Source organism: Crinia signifera, chromosome 1 (assembly GCF_055691185.1).
Source record: "Crinia signifera chromosome 1, ASM5569118v1, whole genome shotgun sequence".
Lineage (NCBI taxonomy): Eukaryota > Metazoa > Chordata > Amphibia > Anura > Myobatrachidae > Crinia > Crinia signifera.
This window is the reverse complement of record NC_139217.1, coordinates 146,879,009-146,897,416: the sequence shown is the minus strand read 5'-3', so window position 1 is coordinate 146,897,416 and position 18,408 is coordinate 146,879,009. Positions and strand designations below refer to the sequence as shown.

Sequence of the window (18,408 nt, the reverse complement as noted above, 5' to 3'; positions counted from 1 at the left end):
GGAATCAGTTAAGCAACTGTGTTATAACTGTCCCTCAACAACTCCATTTATATTTCAATAAATAAGCACCTCCCCACTAACATTCTAACCTGCTGCAAACAGGCAAAAGAAATCATGATAAAAATATATTATTCTCGATAGACAACGCATTCTATAGATGGCATGGCCAACAGAAGCCAATGGGCTTCTTCATGCAGAGACCCTTGGGACGGATCTACATTCTGTATGCACTGTATACCATCTTTGAAAATTGTTAATAAACCAATAAATTAATGTTTAATATCTCACTAAACCTAGGGGTGTGATATTCAATTATTAAAATATTAAATACATGGAAATTAATTTAAATCGATGTTGTGTTTCAGGGGCTAAAACACACATTTGCTACCATTTTTTAAGTACATTTATAAATGTTAGTAAATGTATGTTTTAGTACTGGAAAGACAACATTAATGTAGTCTGATTTCCATCTATTTGAGATTTAAAAAAAAAAAATCTTTAAAATTTACCTTTATTAAAAATACCCCTGTTTTTTTAATGTGTAATACAGGCGTGGCCAAACAATGGCCCTCCAGCTGTTGTGCAAGTACAAGTCTCATCATTCCTTGCCACAGTTTGGCTATTAGGGAATACTAAAACTATGGCAAGGCATGCTGGGATGTGTAGTTTCCCAACCACAGTTTGGCCATGCCAGGTGTAGTATGTAATTTAATATATTTATTTATTGCCCCTAATTAACAATTTCCCAAAATAGGACACATACCACATGGCATTAGAAAATCTGAATAATATGAAAAAAAAAAATACAGAAATTGAATAAATTAACAGATTAAAAAAAAATTACAAAAATGTAAAAAGTGTGACTCCAAATGTAACAACAGTTATTTATTTTTGGTTCATTCATTTACATTATTCTGGAAAATCATATTGATATTTTTACAATACTAACCATGAAAAATGCAATGTAGGTTAATTTAGACATTTAGCTAATGTTTGTTCAAATTGTAAATAAAATAAAAAAAATAACAGATGTGTCCACATATACTGTGGCTTTATTTGAAGCAAACAGCGCTGCTCAGTTCTTGCAGGTCCCATGGCACGTGGACGTGCCAAAAGTCTGTCTCACTAAAAATGTGCATCTTATTGTATACAGTAAAGAAAAAAAAGTGGAAGAGAAAAAATTACTTTGCTAGATTACACAATTAATATGATGTCAAATACAGGTTGAGTATCCCGTATCCGAGTATCCGTTATCCGAATTATTCCGAAAACCATACATTCCAGAAAGTGAAAAATTATTATTATTTTTTTGCTAAAAACTCACTGGGGACATTTGTAACAGCACTACTGGTGAACAATACAAAACAACAAAGGTTTGCAGCGCTGAAAATTCAAAATTCATAAAAAACCAGTTGGCAGTTGGATTGACTTTACAGTTTTATATAAGAAAAATGATCATAACAGTTTAATAGGCCACATGGCCACACATATATATAAAATATTGATAAAAAGCATGGGTTTGGTAGCAGAATGGGGATAGACTGGGGTAACTGTCCGTTCCTATATTGCCTAGATTGGAGTTGTTAGGACCGCCTTTAGTGACCAGAGCAAATAATTATAATTACCGTCCACTTTTGCTCACTTGAGGGGGGGAATGGATCCTGATGGAGTAGAATTTCCCTTGGTATGTCCAAAAGTCCCTTCTAAATCGAGCGTGGAGTGGGGCTTGCCACTTGGTGATGAGAAAATGCTGGTATTCGGGTCCTTTATAGGCTGGTTCGGGCAGTTGAATTGGCAGGAAAAGAGGAATAGGTAGAGCCAGTGCTCCTGCTTCTGCATCCAAGAATAAGTGTCCACCTGACGCGTTTCGCGTTTCGCTTGAAACAAGCTTTATCCTAACCATTATACCTTTGATAAAGCTTGTTTCAAGCGAAACGCGTCAGGTGGACACTTATTCTTGGATGCAGAAGCAGGAGCACTGGCTCTACTTATTCCTCTTTTCCTGCCAATTCAACTGCCCGAACCAGCCTATAAAGGACCCGAATACCAGCATTTTCTCATCACCAAGTGGCAAGCCCCACTCCACGCTCGATTTAGAAGGGACTTTTGGACATACCAAGGGAAATTCTACTCCATCAGGATCCATTCCCCCCCTCAAGTGAGCAAAAGTGGACGGTAATTATAATTATTTGCTCTGGTCACTAAAGGCGGTCCTAACAACTCCAATCTAGGCAATATAGGAACGGACAGTTACCCCAGTCTATCCCCATTCTGCTACCAAACCCATGCTTTTTATCAATATTTTATATATATGTGTGGCCATGTGGCCTATTAAACTGTTATGATCATTTTTCTTATATAAAACTGTAAAGTCAATCCAACTGCCAACTGTTTTTTTATGAATTTTGAATTTTCAGCGCTGCAAACCTTTGTTGTTTTGTATTGTTTGTATTTTCAGGTCTGACATACCTGATTTTATTGCAGCTGCTCTTGAGTGAAGCAGGTCAGATCTAGCGCCCCTAGGGTATCCCCCCCTTGCCTCACAGCAAGAAGAGGAACCCAACTTCTTTTTCAGCACTACTGGTGACATGACATGTAACTGGCACTATATGTGCAAGAAAATGATTGCTTGGCATTCAAATTCAATATCTGAAACCTTGTTTTTTGAACAAATAAAATATATTTGTGTGTATTTTATGTGGTAATAAAATATATTTGTGTGTATTTTATGTGTTTATACAGCATACATGCAAGATACTTCAAAATACATTATTAAAATATTAAAATATTCCGAAATACGGAATAATCCGTTATCCAAAATTCTCCTGGTCCCGAGCATTTTGGATACGGGATACTCAACCTGTATTTGTAAATATGAATGCAAATAGTGCTTCATCTGTATGTCTTTTAAACTACATTCCCGTGCAGTTACAATTGCAACCCGGTGTCTCTAAGTGGTATTTTGCTGCATTAGCATGCTCGGTGTCTCGTACCATATGGCATATAGATGCTGGGGGTAAATTTCCTAAGATGGTAGTTCTATTGAAGATGAGGAAGATTGCACCCAATATGATTCTACTTCTACCTTCTAGAAGATTATAGATTTGATTGGTTGCCTATTGCAACATCCCATCTAAAAATAGAACTCCCATCTAAGTATATTTATTCCCAAATGAATGTGTACACTTCTATAGGAAAATGTAAACAAAACAAGCATATTGCAGAGTTTCACGATATGAAAAAATGTTTTGAACCACTGTTATTGATCTTTAGATATCTTACCAGTCAATTCCTTTGTGATAGTTGTTGCCATTGAAGAATTGTACTTCTTCGAAGGTCTTTGGATTAGGAATGTTACTAATGATGGAAGGGTGCATTAGTAGAAATAAGTAAAGTGCTGTTGTGCCTACAGGGGAAAAAAACAACAACACAATATTTATCATGAAATAGGTGCAATATAAATATATAGATATAGATATATACATATATACATACAGTATCATGTATATATGTCTAGTGTACATTGGTTGAAACACTGCCATCTACTGGCAGAGAGTGAAACTACATCTCTTTCTCACACATGCACAAACACAGAAGGTAGCAGACTAGCTTTTGAAGCATTTGCGGACTTGCTAGTGTATATACAGACATTCCTCACTTAACGACCAGGTTCCTACGACCTGGTCATTAAGCGAATTGGTTGTTAAACAAACCTATATAAAACCCCTTAAGATTTCTGAGATGCGGGTCGCTAAACAGGCAGGACAGGTCGTAACTGCGAGAGGAAAGGCGGGCAGGTCGTAAATCAGAGCAGGCGGGGTCGTACTGTAAGTCCGAGGAGTCACAGCACGGACGCTAAACGAAGGCTTGAGTCGTAAGTCCGGGTGGTCAGTAAACAGGTAGGTCATTAAGTGAGGAATGTCTGTAATTATATATATATATATATATATATATATATATATATATTAAGAAAGCTCCATTTTTGTATTAGTGAAACATAAGAGGACTATATAATGTTTGTGAATATTTCTGCTCAAAACAAAGCAATGTACTGAGTGTGTAGACTGGTTATAATAAAGGTGAAAGTGAGTGATTTAGTGTTCTTTCATTGCATCTAAAGTAAGGTCAATGTCACAGGCCTGACATTTCCAACAGGCTGCCAATTTCAGTTTTTTCAGGGGCTATATCTTTATAGCATATCTCAGATGTCAAATAATCCTTTAAAATATTTAAAGTTCATTGGGAGAATTAATGTAACTTTTTATATTTCACATTTACTGGTTCCATATTCCATTTGCTTTTAAAGTGGAAATTGCTTATTTTGCTAAAATTCCAAGATGTCTTGTTATTTTATTCAAATACAGAATCTATTCTACTGTACGAATATAAGAATTAATTGGTTAACAATATTTAAGCATGTATTCATTTAGTGTCATATTTAGTTATAGGTACAATGAAGAGCAAAAGCAGTTGATCCACATCATGCTACCGTGTTTCCCCGATAATAAGATATCCCCCGAAAATAAGACCTCCCCCAGATTTTGGACATATGTCCAAAATAAGACCTCCCCAGAAAATAAGGCTGATTCAAATTTCAATCCTGTGCATTGCAAAACAATAAATACAAGACCCCGCTAACCTCCGCTAACCTCCAGGTGATCTTCAATCACCTCTGAGGTATTTAGAGACCTCCGACTTCTACAGATGCCGCTTTGCTCCCGGTCCCAGGGATGCATTGCGGGAGCCGCGTGACGTCGCCGCGCACATCACGCGGCTGCAGCAGAGCGGCTGTAGCAGAGCAAGGAGCGCTGGCGTTGATGAGACAGAGAGGAGGAGAGGTGTGTAAAGGAGGCTATGGTACGTTCCCTCTCTTTAACTGGGGGCATGTTTACAAGGGGCACTGGGGCATGTTTACAAGGAGCACTGAGGGCATGTTTAAAAGGAGGACAGGGGCATGTTTACCATATCAAGGGGGTTTGGGGCATGTCAAAGATGGCACCTGTTTTTTGACATTTGCTGCCAATGTGTACCATATTAAAAGAAGACCTCCCCTGAAAATAAGGCATATGGTGTTTTTTGTTGGTTGAAAAAAAATAAGACAGTGTCTTATTATCGGGGAAACACGCTAGTTAGATTAATGTAATGAAATGTCTGATATGGATGGCTGTGGGTCATATCACTTCTGTACTTTTCACCTTTACAGTACATCAACTCCACTATGGTAACAAATCTTTGGGTGCACAACAAGTAGCAGTAGCCTGGGGGGGAGGTCGGGGGGGGGGGGGGGGGGGTTCTGGGGTCTGTGAGGGCTATTGCTGCACTGCTGCTGAAACCTGCAGATCTACTTGTCTGCAGTATCTGCATTTTTCCTGCTGCCACTGAAATCTGCCTCTCACAAAATGGCCACCCCTTACAACATACAGATATTAAAGATGCTAGAGAAGGCAGCTCTATTACTTTAATCTTATAATTATAATTACTATAATCTTGTAGCCCCACTGATTATTGCCACAATGTGTATGCACAGGCATATACATTGTAACATGCTGCATTATTCACTGGGCTGCGGCACAGTCACAGCCCGGCAGCCACCTACAGTAGGAGCAAGTTTCATCTTTGCTCCTTTGCCCATGGCTAGCCATGGCTATTCTATTGTTCTCAGCTGCAATACGTATTGTATTGCAGCTGAGAACAATAGAATAGCCATGGCTAGCCATGGCTTGCCATGGCTAGCCATGGCCAAAGGAGCAAAGATGAAACTTGCTCCTACTGTATCAAACAAAGGTGTTTTTCAGCTCCACAGCGCTCTCTATAATCGCTGCCTGGTTATTTGTTCAGGGAGCACCACTCCTTAACATACACAATCACAAATACAAAAGAACAACAACCGGCGCTGATTCTAAGTGGTGACTTGTGAGAAGGTTTCCTCTTTATTCTCCACAAGTCCTACTGGAATCCCAGTGAGTTTCACTATTAGACCACACTGACCTGAGTGTGGGTCCCTATGTACACATAGCGTTTTCTTTGTCCAAATATCCTTATTCACCAATCCACATGTCGCAATTGATTCCAAAAACTGACCTGGGAAATGGTCCCTATATTCACATAAAGGTATCTTTGGACAAAGTGCGTTCTCCAAAAAACTCCAGAATCAACCAGCAATGCACATCTTTGGCATAAGGAAACAGACTGACCTGTATATAGGTCCCTATGTTCACGTAGCGTGTTCTTTTAGTCGCTCACTCCTTTTCCTCAGCCCAAAGTATACACGATACCGGATTTTCTCCAAGACAAAATTTTAATTTCCAAGTGGATAAAAAACATACATTTTATTGTTTATTTTATTGTATGTTTTTTATCCACTTGGAAATTAAAATTTTGTCTTGGAGAAAATCCGGTATCGTGTATACTTTGGGCTGAGGAAAAGGAGTGAGCGACTAAAAGAACACGCTACGTGAACATAGGGACCTATATACAGGTCAGTCTGTTTCCTTATGCCAAAGATGTGCATTGCTGATTGATTCTGGAGTTTTTTGGAGAACGCACTTTGTCCAAAGATACCTTTATGTGAATATAGGGACCATTTCCCAGGTCAGTTTTTGGAATCAATTGCGACATGTGGATTGGTGAATAAGGATATTTGGACAAAGAAAACGCTATGTGTACATAGGGACCCACACTCAGGTCAGTGTGGTCCAATAGTGAAACTCACTGGGATTCCAGTAGGACTTGGGGAGAATAAAGAGGAAACCTTCTCACAAGTCACCACTTAGAATCAGCGCCGGTTGTTGTTCTTTTGTATTTGTGATTGCTCCTACTGTATGAAAATGAATGGTGTGCCTGTGCATCTTATTCACAGGCACACTAGCTGCGCAATCCATCAACAACTGTATTCAGAGATTGTTTTCATATCTGTAAAGTGCCTTAAGTCCTGTTGGAGAAATAGCACTATATAAACAGTCAGTGACTACACTCTGGTCACATCTACTCGGCCCTCCCCAACCCCTATTCTAGCCAGCTAAAAATGTTGCCAGAACTTTACTTGTCTGTATAGAATGACACTCTATAGTTCAGGGAGAAAGAATTTATCTTTTGAGGATGTCTTAGGTGCGTGTAATGAAAGGAGGACATCATCCTTCATATATATAATGTTGGAAATGTATTCACTTTGAAGATACAGTACTCACCAGTCTTTTGAGGTCCTATCAGAAGAAATTTTGGTAGACGTTCACAGGTTTTATCTCTAGACCAGATGTCTCTATGTCTTCTGTCATCACATGGATTCTGCAGAAACACAGTTGAATATTGGAACTTTTTTATGATGACTGCATGAATCTTAATGAATTAATAAAAAAAAATATAGTTGTCCTGTATAGAGGTTTTATTCATCTAGGGTTCTGTATGACCAGAATGTTACTTCAATAATGACATTTGTTGGCTGATGTATAATTTTTCGACCTGACACCAATGCTGTAAATAGTTACACCCAAATTCGCACTTACACAATGACCCTTATTCTGGTTCAATCACAAAGGCAAATTCCTTCTCAAATGGACAAAACCATGTGCACTGCAGGGGGGCAGATGTAACATGTGCAGAGAAATTTAGATTTGGGAGAGTTATTTTGTTTCTGTGCAGTGAAAATACTAACTGCTTTTTTTTACACTGCAATATAGATCTCACTTTGGGTACTTGTGTATTAGCACGGCGCCCACTAAGCTATTTGCTTAGTGGGCTATTCTGCGCATCGCATGGGCCATTTTAAGGGCAGTACGATGCGATGCAGTGCTATGCGATCCGATTTTCCTATGTAATATATCATTGGCTGCCATTGTATGACATTGAATGACATACAATGAGGTTTTAGGCACCCACCCACTATCCACGCCACCCCGAATCCGCGGCCCCTTGCAACACTATATAAAATGAACTCCATGCCAACGTAGATAGTACAGGGGTATGAAAATGTCGGAGGACGCGTTCCGCTGTGTTCGACACGCTTCGGGGTGGCGTGGATAGGGGGGGTGGGTGGCTAAAACCTCATTGTATGTCATACAATGATATAATTGTATAGGTAATGTAATGGCATCGTACACCCTATATATGCGGGAGGTGTGTTGCGATGTGATCCCCCGGGGCAAAGAGAGCAGTGAATAAATTACATCGGAAAATCAGATCGCATCACACAAGCGTTAAAATGGCCCATGCGATGCGATTTTCCTACTGTGCCATACATAAGAAACTTGGGCGCCATGATAATACACAAGTACCTCACTTTGAAGTAAAACCCCACACAAATCTAACTCTCTCTGCACATGTTACATCTGCCCCACCTACAGTGCACATGGTTTTCTCCATTTGAGAAGGAATTTGCCTTTTGCGAATGAACCAGAATAAGGGCCTGTATGTGTTCCCTATGAAAAACTTTGCTTATGCAATGGTATAAAAATCAGCAAATGCATAGCATTCTGCAACATAAGCATATGTGCAAGGTTTTCTTAATACATTATATACAAAATAAAATCGTGTACTAGCACGGCGCCCCGATAATTAGTCGCCCGATTTTTTAATCGCATTGCATGACATAGACCCGATGGCATGCGATGCGATTTTAACGCATATACGATATTAAATTGTATAAGCACCCTAATGGGTGCTTACAATGCTTAAATGCACCCCCACGCCACCCCCAAAGTATAAACGTGAACCCGAAGCGTTGAAAGCGCAGTGAGCCTGCGAGGGGCGGCGGTACGCGTCCTATAACCTTTTCATACCCCCACTATCCACGTCGGCGTGGAGTTGATTTTATAAAGTGTGGCGAGCACAGCGAGCCACCGAGCCACCGAACCCGAAGCGTGGCAAAAGGACGCGGATACCTGTGAAGCCCGCGAGGGGACGCGGATACCTGTGAAGGTATCCGCATCCCCTTGCGGGGCTCGCTGCGCGCGCCACGCTTCGGGCTTGGTGGCTCGCTGCGCTCGCCACACTTTATAAAATCAACTCCACGCCAACGTGGATAGTGGGGGTATGAAAAGGTCGTAGGACGCGTACTGCCGCCCCTCACGGGCTCGCTGCGCTCGCCACGCTTCGGGTTCACGTTTATACTTGGGGGTGGCGTGGGGGTGCATTTAAGCATTGTAAGCACCCATTAGGGTGCTTATACAATTTATAATTGGATCCCATCGAATTGTATGGCATTGTATGCCATATACAATGGCATACAATTTTAAAATTGTATGCCATTGTACAACATCAGCCGATATCGCATCGCATGCGATATGGTCTGCGATGCGATGGGCGCCGTGATAGTACACAAGTACCATAAAATCAAAGAATACAGGTGTGATGCTTGTAGACACCATGGAGTGTCCCCTCTCTCCTTGTGTCTATCTCTTGCCCTCAGATTGGAGTTATCAGAACCCTGTAAGTGCAGGGCAGTGTGTGGGGATGGAGTTTGACTTGGTTTTGTAAAATGTATTAGTAGCCACCTCTACTCAAGAGATGGGTGACATCTGAGATAACAGGGTTTTTTTTTACTAAGATGGGAGTTGTATTGAAGATGGGATGTTACCCATAGCAACCAATCTACTTCTTATTTATATAGCACATTCTAGAAGATAATAATTACAATCCGATTGGTTGCCCATAGCAACATCCCATCTTCGTTAGAACTCTCATCTTAGTAAATAAACCCCATAGAGTAAAATAACTTTGCTACCCCAAAATCCCACTTTTTCCCGTGCACCTTTATTTTCTGCCAGCATTCAAACTGTTTCTACAGAATTTATATGCCATTACCAGTAGTTGCATTGCCCCTTAATGTATTGTGGGGGTGTACCTGGATTTAAACAATGACTGAATAAGTGGCAAGTGTTGATACAAGTTTCTTTCACTTTGCTTTCTTTAAACATAGCTTTTTGGAAATCTCCCACCTCTAAAATGTTTTCACTTGCCCCTATACAACATGAAGCCCCTGGGCAGCATGCTGCATCAGACATCAACGCATCTGCACTACCTGTAATATACTTTGGTGCCTGAAGTTTAATGTCTTATTTATTCCTGAACATTGCAAGAAAATTGTTCATTCTGTCCACTGTCCAAGGCCACACACTCTGTACCATCTTCATCCACCTTTTAATGAAAACTTAATTTACCCACATTACTTGTATACTCCCTCCTCCCATCCATCATCCCCAGCTTTCTAGCTGCTTGTGTGCTCACTATATCAGCTCATCCCTCTCCCATCACCCGCAGCCACCTGCAAAGTAACTATCCTGGCTCACAGATGCCACAATCCACAGATCCCATCACCATTACTCAACATCTCTACATTCCTACAACCACCTTAGTACATGACAGGTTGCTGTCCCTTTTACTGATTAGGTCTCCTATAGATTTGCCTATAATATCCGTTAATATCACACATCTCATTTCTAATTTTTCCCTCCCCTTATTAACATAGCATAAAGAGATGGGTACACTGCTGGTCTCTGTGCTAAAATATGTGCAGATTAAAACATTAGGTAGAGCGAAATTTCTTCTACTTCTTAAAAAGCTAACTCCACTGAAAGAGCAGCTTTCTATAAGTTATAATTAATTTAATGAGGAATGTTGAATACCTCCAAAATAAACATTGAACTCATAGCAATACTAGCAATATTTGTTTTGAAGAAGAATAGTCCCCTTAGGCTGGTTTCACACATTCCGGCTCCTGCCGGACGGTGAAATCCCACACGGCCAGGGAGCCGTGCCGCACACACTATTTTATCATGGAGGGGATGGCCACAGCCCGGCAGCCGTCCCTTCCAGTGGTGGGATCCAGCTGCAGCCGTGCGGCCGGGTCGTGGCCGTCCCGTGTGAATGGACACAATAGTGTCCATTCACAACTAATGTGTGCGGCACGGCTCCCTGGCCGTGCGGGATTTCACCGTCCGGCAGGAGCCGGAGTGTGTGAAACCAGCCTAAGTCTCATTCAACAATCACATCTAAGACAGACCACTCCCTACCAATAACACAAATACACATCCAGCCCACACATGCATTGGTCCTAATTGGTTATGGAGGGGTTTACATATAGAGGGCTTTTTATGTATTAAGGCAGTGGTTCCAAAACTTTTTTCATGGCACCCCTAGGCCAAAAATTTCTTATTCTGTAAATTGATTTGTATGTCATACATAGGTTTATTTATGGGTGAGGGACAGGATTAGCTTCTGTTTGTCCACATATTTTATTATTGGCAGGACACCAGCAATGTTTTTGCCTTTTACATTGACCATAAATAATTTCAATTGCCACTGGACCACCAGTCCAAGGCACCCCTGCAAGTGTCACAGTTTGGGAACCACTGTCTTAAGGCATATATTCATGTATTGTTCGTCCTTATGGAGATACTTAATAAAAGGTCTACTTTTATTAAATATGAAGGCTATCAAATATACTTTGTGTTTGATGGGGACTACTAAAGTACCGAAGGTGCTTATGATGTAATTTGGGATTATTAATGCTACGATGAGGTCATTTGAGTGGCAAGCACAAAAATACTTGTTGTGGGTGTTCTTGAGTTGATGTCAGAGCTGGTTGGGGTTTTGAGTCCTGGATTGAATCACTATTTGCTTGTTGAATAGCACCTATGCCTTAATCAAACAAGACTCCAATCTTCCAGGATATGGGCAAGCAGCAACATAGCTTAAGACGCCATTACTGCAGAACCAGGAAGTCAAAGATGCTAATACAGATAGAAATTAGTTTTTTGGGGACAGCCCTGATTTTGTGGAACTGTGATTTAAGTATTTCCTACATCATGCTGCTGTTTTTGTCAGTAGCTCTTACAATGCTGCATTCCAGCACGTAAGAGGGGTCATATCTGCTACCATTCTTCTCTTGTCACATGTTAAGGGGAAGTCAATTAAATTAATAAATCATCCCTTCTTAGAATGTGCGTGTGTGATGATTCATTTTACCTGTGGGACTTGAGTCAACCTGTGCATTATGGGTGTAAATTACATTAAGGAAGTGAGAGATTTTAATGAAAATCGCTTTACTTATGGCCTTGGGAATAAAGCAAACATTTTCACATAATGAGATTTCACAATACTCTATATGGGTTTAAAATGAAGATTTCAAAGTTTCCTAAACAGTTTGCATCAAAGAATTTTAAGTGAAAACAACTGGCCAATTATCCAGAATCTCGGGTATTGATCAGTTTCTTGAACATACTGCATTAATAATAAATATGACATTGAAACTACTGTATTTCATTTGTCCGATTACAGACATGCTTGGTAATTGCCGTAATGCGCAGTTAAGTAAAATCAATAGATTTGTATTACAGTCCCTTTAATCAATCACAACCTCTTATCTTTATTGTAGAAGTCTGCCAAGATTTGTTCTGTAATAAAAGATTTTGCAGCAGTAGATAAGAAACAGTTTAGGTAATGGTTATATACTGTATGCACTTTCATCGCTGGAAGAGAAAGGTGAATGTGGATGAAATAAATATTAGAACAGCAGAGACTACAATGGTTCAACTCTACGTTTTCCTCTGCAGAGGTACAAAATTCCATTCTGATGTTAAAAATAATATTTCATTATTAAATAGAAAATACCTGCCAAAGAGGATCCTTTTGCTCGGGGAAGAGTTCAAAATATTTGTGAGCCAGCTGCAGCGGTGGCAGAGTCTGCAGCTTTAAATTGGTCCAGGTTTGGACAAAATTAGCAAGATTAACAAATGTGTACAAGCCAAGGCGGTCATTCCCATAATTAGACAAGTGTGTCATAAAAATGCTGATCTGTAAAAGAATGATCATTTTGTATTAGAAACAAGTGAGACAGAATGCTGACATTAACCACAGGATGACCACTAGATGGCAGTAGCAGTCCTGGGAAAAAAAAGAACGTACAGTATGAAGTTTTGAGCACATATATTTGGCTTCATAAATTCTCTCCACAATGTAAAGTATAGCAAATATTCGAACTCTGAGGTTGTCTAAAAATTACATAAACCAATTATAGCACATACATTCACTGTGAAACACTTCAATTTAATGTAAAATAAATATTTTGTATGTATTATATTTTATTATGTATGTATTATACTTTATACTATACATTTTGATGCAGGATATATGCAGCATAAAAGACAAATATTGTATGAAACAGATTCATTTGTTAAACCAAAATGGATGCAGTCAATTTAAAAATACTATTATTGCATAATTAGTGGAAGGATTTGTACACGACCAATGCATGACTGTTAATGTTATGGAGGGAGATAGCTTGTTTCCTGCTGCTAGTGAATTAATTAAGCTTTACCACATCTACCATGTAAAAAAAGAATCTTGACCATCATAATGGGTGCTGGATATAAAATAACTGGGTATTAGTTACCTTATCAGCCCCTCAAAATGAAAGAACTATGGGCCTTATTCTAGTTCACTCTTTCTGACAAAATCCTTCTTTGATGGACAAAACCATGTGCACTGCGGGTGGGGCAGATGTAACTTGTGCAAAGAGAATTTGATTTGGGTGGGGTTTTACTTCAAAGTGAGATCTATATCGCAGTGTAAAAATAAAGCAGCCAGTATTTACCCTGCACAGAAACAAAATAACACACAAATCTAATTCTCTCTGCACAAGTTACATCTGCCCCACCTGCAGTGCACATGGTTTTGTCCATCTAAGAAGGATTTTGTCAGAAATTGTGAACTAGAATAAGGCCCTATATAACAGTAATGTCAGCTATGTGCGCTGAGACAGAGCAACGCTTGAATTGTTGCATGCTATCTAGTGGCTGATGGTGCAGAAAAAAACACTTGAATTCCCAATATAGAGGTGAGGAGTAGTATTAGCCTATTATTTTATAGGATTCTTATAATACGGGTGACCACAAAAGAATTAATGATTACCCATAGTAAAATTAGTTATCTACAAAACCAAAGATTGGAAAGCGTTCCTCTTCTTTAAACCCATAAATTTAATTTTGGAATTTTCCTAAATTGCATATTGATCTTAGGCTTCAAAAATAATAAAACTGCAATCTAATGTAATGTAAAATATAGAAAATTCATGGTAGTGCATAATAATAATAATATTAATTTCCAAATTGTATTAAGAATTTGATATAAAATCAATATAAATTCCCCATTTCCACAATAAATTTATAAATTAGTAAGTTTCTCTTCTGCAACTAAGTAAGAAGATGGGTATGAAGATCCCAAAAATTGTCTTTGCCTTATAAATTGTAAAAAAATGTCCATTAAAAAATTCTGAATACAAAATATGATTCACTGGATCCCATTCCTATAATGGTTTACTTTTCCCTCTTTATGAAATGTCTAGCAGTGTTGGTTGGAAACAGCGGTTCATTTGTAGTTTGATATTTTCATCAGGTGCCACCTCAGTCCCAAAATTAGGATGATGATGATGATGATGATGATAATCATCCTTATCTTTACAATATTTATCATCTTTATTACTGCTACTGGTATCTGGTTTTATTATGCTTTGCAACTGCAACTGAAAATAGACATTGCTGCCATTTCATATATACAAGATCAGGTCTAATGTTCTAAGCATTGCTCTGTTCTGTTGTAACCTTAACTGACCTTTTGTGCGCGCACTTGGGTCCTTATTCTGGTTGACTTGCAAGGCTGTGAATATCACAGCCTTGTGACTCCCCCAGACTCCGCCTGCACCCCCCCGCCCCCCAAACCCCAGCATACATGTTAGTTTTTCTTGGAATTTAACATCATATGTGGTCTTATTTATTAAATTGGATATCCTATTGGTACTTGTTTGCAATATTGTAGGATATAATGAACTAAAAGCCTTGGTATTGCACTGTTTTAGTTTATGAGAAATTGGGATTTGATTCAATGTATAATATTTAGGTGTATTGGCAATTGAGGCAAATTTGAGCTTTTTTGATGCGGTTGGTGTGTCAAACAATGGCTCTATAATTATTGTATGCCTGCTGAATTGCAGTTGCATCTAGCTACTGAATGTGACAGATTCCTATTCATTATCACTCCTAGATACAACTCTGCAAGCAATTTTTGAAAATAGGTTGTTTTATATAATTTCATTTTGTGATTCTGTGTCACCAGAATCTGCAACAGAAACTTCTGTATTTTACATAGAACTGACAAATGTTAGCCGCTACATATTTTTTTTCTATATCTACAATAACTTAATATGTGCATAGCTTTTAAGTTTATATTCTTAATTATCAATTGTTTATTTTCTTATTCAACTTGTTTCGCAAATGGGGTTATCTTACCCTTTTTTGCTTATGCCTGATTAAGGCTTATTGATTGATAGTAATTTTTCATCCCATATGACCACATTTCAGTAAGTTATGTGAGCAAATGTTCATTCTTCTGAACATAGGCATGCACAGCTCATTTTATTAGGGGGTGCACCGTCAAAGGGGTATGAGTAGCTCCACCTATTGGGTGTGTCTAACACCACCAATCAGGTGTGTCTTCCATCATCTATTGGCACTCGTTACAATATAAAAAGTCTCTCAGCCACATCATAATCTCCTGCCTATTTCAGTTTTCATCTTCTAATTACTCTGTGTAACACTAACAGTACATGCAAATAAAGTCATACACATATATGGATGACATTTTCAATCATTACACCAAAGTGAATTGAAAAATTATAATAATGATAGATGCTTATCACAACATACTGTATAATGCATATAAATATAGTCAAAAGTTCGTATACCATTTATTAAGGGTAAACTTTGGGTATTTAAAAAAATAAAAACACTAAAAGGAAATCTAGCTCTGAGATTATTTTTTTTGTAGATACAAAGAACTGACTTCTAATATTACTACTGAGACCTTTCAAGCAAGACCTACATGACTCTCTGTAGGCCTAAATTGGAATACTAAGCATAGCAGAAACTGCCTCATACCTTGCAGTCATATTTCACAAAAATATACTGCACTACAGTAGAGTTACTTCTTGTGTTAATAAACCTAATGTTAACATTAAAATAATATCTTTCTGTCAGTGTATAAACTATGTCTCCCATTCTGCAGCTGTAAAATCCAGTGCTTGGTGGAAAACATCCATTATTCTTACACTGTCTTGAACTAGGACCAATTAATATCAATAAAATAGCAACATGTAATAAAACGGCAACACTTTATTGAAATACAATAATCTCATTTAATGGGAAGAAAACATGTTAAATTTGCATCTAGAGCATACCACTGGGTGCCGGACGGGGTCCCAACAGTCAGGCTCCCGAAAGGCATTTACCTGACGTCAGGATCCCGACTGTCAAAACACTGACCTGCTATTTTCCCTCGTGGGGGTCCACGACCCCCATAGAGGGAGAATAGAATAGGTGGCTCGTGTAGCAAGCCACTGTGCCCGCAGTGTGGCGAGCGCAGCGAGCCCACAAGGGGCTTAGTTGCACTTACCATGCTGTCTGGGTCCGGCCAGTCAGGATCCCGACATTGGGCTAATGACTGTTGGGATCCTGACTGTCGGACCCCTGTACCACACCCATACCACCCAACTGTCCCGATTCCAGTCGGACTATTTGGACACTATCCCCCTGTTCCACCTTTAGGATGCAGTACACCATGAGTGGGTTGAAATGACAGTTCGGTAGGTCTTTGATTACCGCTGCTCTGCAAATAGTGGTCATTGAATAGATGCCATGCATATGCAGACAGAAACAAGAAGTGCAGGGAGTCACGCCCCCCAAAAATGATGGTGGGGGTCATGTCATAAGGCTACACCCCTCTTTCCAATGATCAACCTGAGGCCCCACCACTTTGCAGGTGCGGCCTCTCTTTTGTTGCATTAGGTCCTGGATTTTTTTTTTTTAGACTGCATATTTTCTGTAAAGCATATTGGGGCAGATGTATTAAGCCTGGAGAACAGATAAAGTGAAGATAAAGTGAAAGGAGATAAAGCACCAGCCAATGAACTGTGTTTGAAAATTACAGTTGGAAGTTGATTGGCTGGTGCTTTATCTCCTTTCACCTTATCTCCACTTTATATCCAGTGTATCTCTTCTCCAGGCTTAATACATATGCCCCATTATCTTTAAAGCTTTCACAATCTCTACATTATACCGTAGTGTAATAAAATCAGATTTTAAAAATGTTATACTAGCTATGATTTATATTTGAAATACAGATAAATTGTATACAGTATATGATGTCTTGAGTTGGTGCAGAGTCCCTGGTTTAAGGTAATACCACGGCCACTCATATCAGAGCCCTTTTTCACAGATTCAGACACATTTGCATTCAGATGTACAAATGTTGCACAACATGTTAATCATTTGAGGCTACAACAAAAAAGCTTGATGCTGCCAAGTTGCATGGGACCTGTTGGGTTTAGAGGGGATATTTTGCTCAAATAACGCAACAGTAATAAAGGACACATACTGTATGCATGTGCAGGGCAACAATAACTGTAATGCCATGAACTGCTACATTTTATTATATATATATATATATATATATATATATATATATATATATATATATATATATAAGAATGTTTGATGAGCTGAATGTAAAACATTTTTTGATGTACTTTATTATAAAAAAAATTGCATTGTCTTCTGCCTCAGACTACTTACTGTACTTCTCGTTTGCTAACTGGGAGGTTTCTACAGTGTATATCCCATGAGTAACCATTAATTCCTTTTTCTATTTCACTGATAAGTCACAGCTCACACCCCAATCCCCCCAAAAAGAACATTTTCTGACTTTCTGCTAGAACCATCTAGGAAAAAAAAGTGATGTAAGCATATTTTATACTATGAATGAACCTTGTTGATTTGCTTCTTGGGTTAAGTGGTCTGACTCTCCAGGAGGTATAAATTATTTAGCACATTTTAGGTGAATCTGGACTGAATTTAATAATTGGCCAAATTGATTATATTAATATGCACATCTAGAATGCAGTTATTTGGTATTATGATTGTTAAATATAAGTATACAGACATTTAGAAAATGTAGAATGTCAACATGTGCAAAATGTTAACCGTCAAAATGTCAGCATTTACAATGTTCACATGGACATGTCTACAGGGTAGAAGGCTGACAATCCATTCAGTGTTATGGTTAGCCTATGGCACAGTTAGGGTTAGGAATAAAATTACCGCAAAATGCTATTTTTCCAAAGTTTAGATGTAGGCTTCGGACTAAGGTTACCTAAAAATTGTATTTAAGATGTTGACATTAACTTTGTTGACATTCTGGCAATTTTAGCATTTTAACAGTGTCGACCCTGAGAATGTGGACTTTGGTTTGTACCTTTTTAAATGTGAGTAGCACATGCACCTGGTTTACACATGCACCTGGTTTTCTATTATTCATCATCATCAGTCTTTACCTGTATGTACTGTAACTACACAAATAAATAGC

General features: G+C 38.8%; 1 protein-coding gene across 2 annotated transcripts in view; it reads right to left on the bottom strand.

Annotated features, from left to right (window-relative positions):
- The window catches only part of LOC146061564 (bifunctional heparan sulfate N-deacetylase/N-sulfotransferase 4-like), a 325,562-nt gene that overhangs the window by 49,375 nt on the left and 257,779 nt on the right, over window positions 1–18,408 (bottom strand). For both annotated transcript variants that reach the window (XR_014471058.1, XM_083174471.1), the window contains exons 7-9: window positions 12,607–12,789; window positions 7,188–7,284; window positions 3,283–3,406 (exon numbers count right to left, since the gene is read on the bottom strand). Coding sequence is in view for 1 of the 2 variants with exons in the window: in XM_083174471.1 (XP_083030597.1) it covers window positions 3,283–3,406; window positions 7,188–7,284; window positions 12,607–12,789 (404 nt within the window). In the remaining variant the exon portion in view is untranslated. The remainder of the gene's footprint in view (window positions 1–3,282; window positions 3,407–7,187; window positions 7,285–12,606; window positions 12,790–18,408) is intronic.